At 50.4% G+C, this 10,718-nt stretch overlaps 1 protein-coding gene across 1 annotated transcript; it reads left to right on the top strand.

The window, feature by feature from the left end:
* The first annotated feature begins 686 nt into the window (after positions 1–686).
* ATOH1 (atonal bHLH transcription factor 1) lies at positions 687–1,727 on the top strand. The gene has a single exon (XM_053253272.1). It carries the CDS (start codon positions 687–689, stop codon positions 1,725–1,727), a length of 1,041 nt encoding a protein of 346 aa, XP_053109247.1.
* Positions 1,728–10,718: the final 8,991 nt, after the last annotated feature.

Below are 10,718 nucleotides of genomic sequence, written 5' to 3' on the forward strand. Positions count from 1 at the left end.
TTCCTGGGGCGCTTCTTGCCTACAGGTATACATAACCTCCCCCATGTAAGTGAGACCCTGCCTACTACACAACCAACCAACCCCCCCACCGCCTTAAGTGAGTGGTATCCGAAGTATCTCGTCTTGAGATACTCCTCTGTTCCTGTTTTTTGTGTAAATTTCCTTTCCCTCCCCACTCCCACCACCACCGCCCCGCCGCTTTCTGTCTCCCCCACCCTCCGCTCGAGTACCGGCCAAAAGAAAAGCCCAAACAAACACCCAGCCTTCACTCTTTTGCCCATTGGCTCCCTGCACGCGACAAGCCCCGCGCGCTCCAATAGCTGAGCCGACACGCGACTGGCGCGAGGAGGGCGGGAGGTGGAGGGTGGGACGCAGGGGAGGGGTGTGTGTGGAGGAGGAGGCGGAAAGGGTGGGGGACCCCGGCGCGTGCCGCTTTTTAAAGGGGGCGCAGCGCCCTCCGCAACCGGAGAAGCCTGGTTGCAAGCGGGCCGTGTGTGAGAGTGCGTGGGTACAGAAATAGCTCTATAGGCATATTTTATGAGCGCGCGGAGGGGGGGTGGAATCAGCACCCGAACAGCAGTTATCAGGGATAGGGTGGGGCGAAAGGCGCGCGTGCAGCAGCAGTCCAGAGAGCGCCGTGGGCCGCTCCAGCAGACCTCGCTGCCACCATGAGCCACCTGCGCGCGATGACTGCGCCCAGCGAATGGAGCGAAGGCAGCAGGGATTTGGGTCCGCAGCAGCAGTTAGAGGAGAGCCTGCTGCTGGGACAGGAGCCGGCAGGTCGTCGCAGCGCTTTCTCCTCAGCCTGGCTGGGCATATGCTGCCCCGGCCGTGTCAACGCTTCCCCAAGGTACCTGCTCTCGGGAGCAGCCGAGGGGGATGAGGAGGAGGAAGAAGAAGAGGACGAGGACGAGGACGAGGACGAGGAGGAGGAGCTTTTGGAGGCAGGCGCAGCCGAGCACCTGGGCAGCGGCAGCAGCCGGAGCCCAAGCGGCGGGTCAGGGAAGCTGTGCGGGCTGCAGCAGCACCGCCACCGCCGCCACCACCACTTCCAGACCGGCGGCGTCCCTTGCGAGGCGCCGCAGCGGCCCCGCGCGTCCTGCCCCGGGGTCGGCAGCGGGGATCTGCTGCGCCCGGCGTCTCAGGTGAGCGGCGTGCAGAAGCAGAGGCGCCTGGCGGCCAACGCCCGCGAGCGGCGGCGAATGCACGGGCTGAACCATGCTTTCGACCAGCTGCGCAATGTTATCCCTTCGTTCAACAACGACAAGAAACTCTCCAAGTACGAGACGCTGCAGATGGCGCAGATCTACATCAGTGCCCTGGCCGAGCTGCTGCACAGCCCGCCACCTGCCGACAGCGCCCCCTGCGGCAAGGGCGCTCCCCAGCCAGCCAGTCAGAGCTACGACCGCGCGTCTTGTACCCCGCCTGTAGGGGGCACTCTACAGCAGCAGCCAAGAGCCCAGTCTTTAGGACACTGCAGGACGCGTTTTCCCCCAGAGCAGCCGGCGGGGGGCGGAGGGAGTTACTCGGTGCAACTGGACCCGCTGCATTTCCCCTCCTTCACGGAAGGCGCCCTCCTGGGACAGAAAGCCCCCTCCCCAGCTCAGCTCCTGCAGCCCTCAGGTCAGCAGCAGCACGAACGGAGGAAACCCTCCCCGCCCGCCCACCGCAGTGATGGAGAATTCTCGCCCCGATCCCACTACAGTGACTCTGATGAGGCCAGCTAGGCATATCACCTGGCAGAACAGAGGAGGGAGGGAGGGGTGGGAGCCGTGGCCCGTCAGACCTAAGCTTAGGTGGGCGGGGGGAGCTGCTTGTTGGCGAGCGGTGAAAGAAGCTATTTATGTGAACAGGGCGGAATCCCGGCCAAAGCCCAGTGGGGACCTGGACTTGTGGTGTTGCAGACCCCGATCAACGGACATCACCAGCGTTAAAAAGCCCGTCTTGGGTAGCCTGCTGGGGAAACTCCAGTTCACTTGAACACAGCTTCTCTCTCTATAAGTAGCCATGAAACTTCGCTGGTCTAGAACGGTAGAAAAAGCTTTGAATCCTGATTTCTCATGGACTCTTTGATTTAAAGCGCATCTCCTCGGAAGCAAGTCCCTTTACTCACAAAAGAACTTGTTTCCGATAGCGTGTGTTTAGAATTGTAGCATCTAAGGGACTCGCTAGAGAGCATCTTGGGAGCAAATCTAAACCTTATTCGTTTTTTTTCCTCTCTGCTCGAATCAGTTGCATTTCGATAACAATACAGGTGACTGTAAAATAGATCTCGGGTTACAGCCGCTGGAAAGGTAGGCGCAGATCCCGCCCAGGGCCCAAGTTAAGCACCACTGTAAAAGTGCTTAACTTTGCCTGGAGCGTTCCGCTAGATATACTGGGCGCTATTCCCACTGAGTTCAATCGGAAGTACGTATGCTTACTCAGGCGCCGAGAAAACTCCTAGCCTAGAGGACTCCTTTCCACAACGCTGCAGTTCTAGGGTTGCTTGCAATCCTTATGCACACTTACCTGCAAGAAAAGCCCCATCGGCCACAATGGAGCTCATTTCCGAATAAACATGCCTATGCCTACTACGGTGGGGCTGTAAGCGTGGTTGAGACCGTTACCACCACCCTACTTAGGAGTAAAATCTATTAAGATCTATTAAGGCAAATTTAGGTAGGGTCGAGTTTGCCAGAACTTGATCTTTAAACAGAAGCGTGTTAAACTCAGTCTCTCGGAAATAGATATTGTTGTTTTCGATAGATCTGCAGTGCCGTTCAGAAAAGTATGGTGGGCACTAAAAATCGTGTTACTGTCAGAGATCGGATAGAGTTTCACTTATTCATTCCTTCTCAGCATTTCACTGGAACTTAGTTGTAGACCAGAACTTGGTTGTAGACCAGGCCAGGCATAGATCACCTCATTTTGTGGGGATAATTTCAAGGCTGTAGTCCTCAAAATGCCTGTCCTGGGTTAATCCCATAACCTACACTGAAGCAATCTGGAAATAAGCAGCGCCGCTTGAGGACTGTGGCCTTAGATATGATGGTCAGAGTTCAGTCGTCGGTTTCGTTACATTCGTCCGACTTTCTGAACTGCGAGTCCTGAGTTCGTAGGTCTCTAGGTGGGTTTGTGCTCTTTTATCCTCATTACATTTACCGGCAGCAAAGCCCTCTTGAGAATGAACGTACTTCCAAGTAAGTGTGCTAAGGAGCGGTAGTTTTCCTTGGACTTCCATGGCCCTCATTTCTATTTCGCTGCCTCATTGACCTCCTAGTCCGTCAGCCAGAATCTATTCATAAGCGTGTTTGGCTCTGGCTAGGCGAAGAGTTTCCCTTAGAGCCCTGGGCATCATCTTCCGAAATGCCGATTTGCTATCCAAATTCAGGACATTGAAGCGACACGGGGAAGATGGGGAGAAGATTCTTTTACATGGTGATGCTTTTTCCGCCTCCCTGTGCTGTAAATAGGGGAAGGGGTTGTTTCTCCCCTCTTCACTTTCTTCCAAGTAGGCTTCTTTTTGTAGGTGGGATTGATTCGGCGCAAGCACTTTATAAGCCGCCTGTTGGGGACGGAGACGCGGCTCCAAAAGAGAAAAGCGCCACTCTGCCAATTGGATTATTATACCAATGTTGAACTCAGCCATGTCTATAATCTTTAGCATTAAACTCATTTGCAAACAGAGGGAGGGGGGATATTTTTGTTCTTTCTTGTCGTGTCAAACTTATGTCCGTTTCCTTTTCCTTTTGTGATGTTTTAGGTCAGGAGGGTTATTTATTATTGAGTGTTTGCTACTCGTTCTGCTTTTATCTTTTTAAAAATAACCTTTTTACACGAACCGTTTATTTTAGCAAAGCCAACTGCCATTGTTTATGTAACTTTTTTTTTGAGAGAGAGATCAAATAAAAAAGTTTTAAATTATAGGTTTTGTTGAATTAGTCCCTCTTTTAAACAAAACAAAACAAAACAACTACCGAAATGGGTTCAGGTAGAAGTCCCATGCACACGTGGGAGCGAACTTCAGGGAAAGGAGGAAGATTTGCTTTCGAGTAAACATTCATAAGGTCGGGCTACACAACGCTAATTAAAATGAATGATACTCTAACATGATCCCTTCGTGTATTAAATAATATATCCCCTACACGCCGATGAAGCAGTGTTACCAATTAGTATTGATGGAGAGGTGGGACAGTGTCTTGCAAATGTGCCGGTCGAAATGCTCTCGGGAAGGAATTCTGCGGACATCACAGGGATTTTTAGATTTCACAGACTGTGCTCCAGAACGATCGGGCCAGTTCGTTTTACTCCCGAGCAAGTGGCTCAGCGGTGCAGATTCGTCCAAAGTATTTGAGGAGTTCCCGCCTCTTTTTATTGGAAACAGCCCCGCAAACCTAATAACCCATATCTCCCCCACAAACGTGTATACCTCTCCACCCACTTTAAAAAACAACCACCACCCAAACACCAAAAGTGTGGAGTTGGTCCTCCAGCTTTCGCTCTCTCTGTGTGCATCCCTGAGCGGCTTCCGGGTCTTAGACACAAACTCATTCACCCGAGAGGCTCCTTTTCACCGCCCTGTTGTGAATCCAGAGACCTGCGAAACAGGCACGTTCTGTTTCCACCTCCTAAACTAACCACATTAATCTGCAAATGTGTTTCACTTTTGCCGACTTCCACAGACCGGACCTGTTGGCCCTCCTTTCTCCGCTGAAAAGCATTGTGTTTGGAGCGAGCGGGCTGATAGGAAAGGACGGTTTCATCTGTGACAGCAAATCCCCCTAGACATCCATGAGACGGGAATGGAGGGGCGGGAGAACGTCCCATAAATTCCCCTGCAACCGGAGTTCATTCATTTCTTAGGGACATAGCAAGCTGCTCCATACCGAGTCAGATCATTAGTCCCTCTAACTCATTAAGTATTATCTGCAGGGACTAGCAGCTAGTCTTTCTCAGCCCTACCTGGAGGGAAGTCAGGGAGGGACTGAACCGAGGACCTTCTGCGTGCAAAGCAGATGCTGTGCTCCTGAGTTAGGACCCCCATTGCGGAAACCCCGCGTGGGTCCTCTACTTGCTGATTAGAAAGAATACTAAGCGCTACGAACGTAGTCAGCAAGGTGTTTATACTGGACGCAAGTCCATATTTTCAACGATCGTGAAACGATTAGGTTTTTCCAAGAGGGAGTTGGTCCTTCTTAAGCAAACTTCCTGGAGATTGCATGAGAAACCCACCACAATCACCACCGCTTCGCTGGAAGCGTCATTCGCTGCAGTCTTCTCCAAAACTCACTAGTATTTACTCTCGTGGGAATATGAGAATCGAAAGGCTTGACGGCATCGGCTGAGATGATCACCGAGCTCCGTGTCTAACTACCCTGAATTTAAACACGCGCATTTATTATTGAAATCAGGGATTGGTTGACATGCCTTAAACTAACAGCTGTACAGCGTGATCCCCAGCGCCCGGCGCGTTTTCTGACACCGCCTTTGTCTAGTCTGCTGTGGGAAGGCTTGATATGACCCTCACAAGACCGAGCTTCGCCCTTTAGCCTGTTTTCCATGCCAGGGCTTCGCTCGGAACTTCGGAAGCCTGCAAAGTCATAACTGAGAGGAGTATCTCTGAGCATAAGCAGAGGTCATGCGTCATCATAAACCGCTCAGAGACGCAAGTTTGGGGCGGTATAGAAATATTTTACATAATAAAATAAAATAAAATAAAATATCATCACCGAGTAACCACAAACAAGGATGTGCACAATGAAATACCCTAAAATACTTCGGTAACCGGGTTTGGGGGAGCCTGTTGTCTTCCAGCGGTTACTGCCCAGTCCGCAAAAGAAAAGAAAAAAGAAAAGAAAAAGAATGAAAACCAGAGGGATGTTTGTATTTTCCATTAGGCCTCCTCAGAAGTTAGATTAGTATGCCATACACGTCCAAAGTAATTCTAACCTTATCCTGGCTCGGAAATCGACAATGAGCAACTTGACCTGCTCTGCCCAAAGTCAGCGGGGCTGACAGTAGGCAGCAGTCGAAGAGCATTCTCTGGTAAACCAGAGAATCTACACGCAAACTTTTATGAGTACATATATATTACTGGCATCTCACCATGCAATCCAACAGACCACCACTAAGTGCTTTGCCCTCCAGGCAGCAGGATTTATTGCGAGTCTGAAGTTTTCCAAAAAGAACCGAGGCAAAAGTGGATTCTTTTAAATCCCATATTAATCGAATGTACAATGAAAAACCCGAATCGTGTGTGAAGTGTGCCTTAGGGACTTTTACACACAGCAGGCTTTATCGCAAGTTTACTGCGAGGCTTTACTGCGAACTAGAAGTTGTCCCCAAAACTGACATAAATAGTGGATTTTTTTACCCCATATAAATCGGGCTACATTTTAACGCCAAGTGAAAAACCCAAATTGTGTGTGAACTGCTCCCCAATAACTCGCAGGGACTTGGGGTAAATCTGGCCGATATGTGAATCTCCCTTCATTCCGAGGAGATGCTTGTTAAGGCTCTAAAAGCCCCCTGTGAAAAAATTCAGGTGAAAAAAAGGGGAAATCACATTCTTCCCTTGTTTACTCCTCGTCTCTCCCCTTTCTCTCTTTTGTGTCGAATTTCAGAAGGGAAGTTTCTCGGGACAGGAGCATGCCTCTTTATACTTTGTGACGTGGCATGCACATTATGAAAAGAAAGTTCCCCCATTCCATCTGGTGTTACATCTCAGAAAGGACTTGGATGGAGCTCTCTGCCTCCACTGTTCTGTGAGGCAGGCAGCCGGTACTTTACATTTCTTAGGCTGGAGGAGTGAGGAGCACTGGCAACCCCGGTTAAACTGGAAAAGAAAAATCAAGTCACTGTTTTGGCGCTGTTTACTGTTCGACCCACAAACCTCAGAGACATGAAGCCGCGTTTCTTGTTGTAAAGTTGGCGCTATTAAAGCGGTACCCCAGTGTAACACCTTCACTTGGGAGCAAGTGATTTTTATTTTTTATTTTTTTTTAGCAAGCACGACTTGTCCCCTTAGCTAAGCAGGGTCCACCCTGGTTGCATATGAATGGGAGACTAGAAGTGTGAGCACTGTAAGATATTCTCCTTAGGGGATGGAGCTGGTCCGGGAAGAGCAGAAGGTTTCAAGTTCCCTCCCTGGCTTCTCCAAGATACAGCTGAGAGAGATTCCTGCCTGCAATCTTGGAGAAGCCGCCAACAGTGTGTGAAGACAATACTGAACTAGATAGACCAATGGTCTGACTCAGTATATAGCAGCTTCCTATATGTTCCTATGTTCCAAGTCCCATTCATTCAGTAGGACTTGCTTCCCAATAAAAGGGAATAGGCATGCGTGACAGCAATCTCAAACCAAGATGGTATAAAAACACTGTAAAGTCGCTTAAACCGGATTAAACCCATTTTAGGCTTCAGGCTCACCTATCCGTGTCGCTAAAGGGCGGATACTTAAGTTCCGGTGTAGGAGGACTTGTGACGGGTGTCCAGTGATGAGTACAGTTACCGGTACAGTGGGAATTTAGTCCTACTGCTGGCTGACATCCAGACTAAGTTACTAAATAAGCAGCTGCAGCATTGCTCAGGAGTTACTCTAAAACAGGGATCCCCAACCTTGGGTCCCCAGGTGTCGTTGGACTACAACTCCTATCACCCCCAGCCACAATGGTCAAGGATGATGGGAGCTGAAGTCCAACCACGTCTGGAGACCTCAGGCTCGGAGTCTCTGCGCCAAATGACGACTACATTTCACCCTGCAGGAGGAGGAGGAGTGTCCTCTCCGGAGCAGACACAGCTACCGTGTTTAATGGGATTGCCTGCCAGGGCAAAGTGAAAGGGATCGCCGCCTTCGGGTCACCCCCTCGCCTGCTCGACGTCTCTCCTTTCTTGGGCCGGTTTGCAAACCCCCCGGGGCAGGCTGGCAATCAAGCAAAGAGCCCGTCCAGGGGGGCTCGCTGCTCGCGCCTCCTGCTGCTGATAGGCGGCCGCCCCCGCCGCAGCCCGCGCAGGAACCGAGCAGGTGAGCGTGTCACTTTCCCGTCCCGAAACAAAGCACCTGCCCCCTTGATAACCTTTTGCCCCCGCCGGGTTTGCCGGGCCCGAGATAAACATCGGGCATCTTCGGGTTACTCGGAGCCCCCGCCGGAGCTGCCGGCTGCTTGCAGGCTGAGCCAAGCCACGCCACGCCACCCCACCGCGGGTTTGTTGACCGAGCTGCTGCGGGTGGGGACGCGGGTGAAAAGTTCAGCAGGACGGTCAGTTAGCACTGCAGGGCTGGCGCTGACTCGCTCTTGGGCCCAGACACCTGCCAGCCCAGCCTAAACACAGGGCCGGCTCAGGCTGCGATCCTTCACCAGCGACTGGGAAGGAAGCCTCAGGGGACGGTCGCTCTGGGTCGGCTTTCCTTCTCAGTCAACACGCAGAGGATCGACCTGCAAGGTCGCAATCCTGAGCGCTCTTGCCCGGGAGTAAGCTGCTCCGCCGTTGCGTCGGGGGACTGACATCCTTCGGAGACAACGCCATGCTGATATCCCCGGGGTACTCGGGAGGCTCTCTTTGGAAGGATCAGACATTTGCTTGAATACAGAGATTATTTGTTTTAGTCTTAGTCATTTAAAAAAAAATGCTAAGTGTGAGTGAAAAGTATGTCACTCTGGCAGGAAAAGCGCTGGGATAGGCTGCAGGTCGGTTGAATATGGAGGGCGTGAAAGAACCGAAAGGGCTAAAACTAGAGGGCTTGCAAGTGTGCTAGGCTTAGTTTAAGAGGGGCTATACAACGGATTTAATTTCGCCCCTGTTCCATGGTTTTAAAGATGCTGGATTTGTTCCTGCTCCGTCCAAACCTCCCCTGATGTTGAGAATCAGACAAGAGCAAGAATCTTTTTTTTAAAGCCCACCATTGCGACCAATGGTGTGGTTTTTATAAGGGGCGAAGGCAATCAGGATGTCCTATCCTAAATTCTCTATGAACATAACTCCTCTCTTTATCTCAGGAATACTTACTCAGAAGTAAATAAGCTATATTAATTTCAATGGAAGATAAATTTGAAATTCACTGCCATCGGTGGTGTTAAATCAAGAAGTGTTTGGTATAAGGGGATATTGCGGTGATTCTCTCTATCCTACCGAAATCAACATCTTTGCGCCTCCATAGTGGTTTGACAGTCTGGAACCTGAATCCATATCAAATTTGTTTGACGCTCATATAATTTCAGAGGAATTTATTCCACCACCACCCCTTGCTCACCCTTATGCTTGAAGATCCTTTGCTGGATACTTACAGGCTGCTGTCTCTAGCCACAGGTTATGTTCAACAGTGTACAGTCGCTTAGTGTTTTACGAAGGCTGCAGTGGTATACAAATTTACTTGGGAATAAATGCCACTGAATAACGTGAATATGTGTGGATATTAACGTGTGAGCATACCTTCCTATTTGTACCATGCATTTGAAGGACCTGTACCCAAGGTTCACTTTTAAAATCAACACAAGTACAGTATTTCACACAAAAACAAGTACAACTGTACGCTGCTACAGGACATGCACCATACTGTTATCTGAACAGGGCTTCGGTCTCTTCGACTCCTCATCAGCAGTCTGTACCAAGAACACAAATACAGCGCATCTGCTTTCATTGATCTCTGGATACCCTCTCTACATCCTCTTCTTAATGTGAAAACTGGGCGACACAACCAGAGAGTGTAACTATTGCATTGAAAGCAAAATTGTTTAACACTTCCTCTGTCTCAAATGGAAAGTGTGGTGCATGCCCATGCAGATGGGCACCCCAGCTAACTGAGCAAAGAGGCACCTTTTAAAAGTGGTGGTTCTCTTTATTGAGCAGGAGGAGAGCAATTGGCCCTATCCACCCCTCGCACAACATCCCTCCAGTGGCTGTTGCTGGTGTCTCTCTTACTTTAGATTGTGAGCCCTTTGGGGACAGGAAGCCACTTTTATTTATTTATATGTACACCCCTTTGTACATATACAAATGTATACACCTCTGTATACAGCGCCTTGAGACCTTTGTTGAAAAGCAGTATATAAATATTCATCATATTCTTATTGCATTTATGTCCAATGGGTCTTACTCCCGAATAAGTCTGCACAGGGGTGTAGCCTTAGAAGCGCTGACAATGGCTGGGCGCTTCCTTGCGTCGAGGTCGTAAGTCCCCTCTTGCAATTGATTGGAATGGCACGGGACTGCATTTTTATTGCGCTTGTAAACCTCCTCCTGAAGTTTATTGCCTGAAGGCTGGAAGGCTTAGATTGTCTAAGCCAATCTATCTATCAGTCCTCGGCACACTTGCCCGGGAGCAAGCCCCACCGAACATTGTGACACCTCACTTTGGAGCCAACATGCGTAAGGACTGCACAGTTACATTGTAAGCTCCTTGGTGGCAGGGACCTGGGGCTCTTGCTCCATTGGGTTGATAGCTTATACAAGTTGATGCTGGCGTGTTAGGGAGCTTGGATTAAGACGTCCAAGGTCCTGCTGCTGGTGCAGTTAGCATCCAGCCTTAACAGGCTGCACAATGTATGGTCGAGATCCGCAGCTGAGAAGGGACCCATACATTTGTCGTCCCCTCACCACCTCACCCCTTCTCTCAAAAGCCCGGAGCGGGAGAGAAAGCCCGGCCCATTTCCATCCTCAGGTTCTTCTGCTCCGGCGTTTGCATAACAACCGCTTGGCAGCCCCCCGCCCGCCCCCTTGCGCCCCATTAACAAGCTGTA

This window comes from Hemicordylus capensis, chromosome 5 (assembly GCF_027244095.1).
Source record: "Hemicordylus capensis ecotype Gifberg chromosome 5, rHemCap1.1.pri, whole genome shotgun sequence".
Taxonomy (NCBI): domain Eukaryota; kingdom Metazoa; phylum Chordata; class Lepidosauria; order Squamata; family Cordylidae; genus Hemicordylus; species Hemicordylus capensis.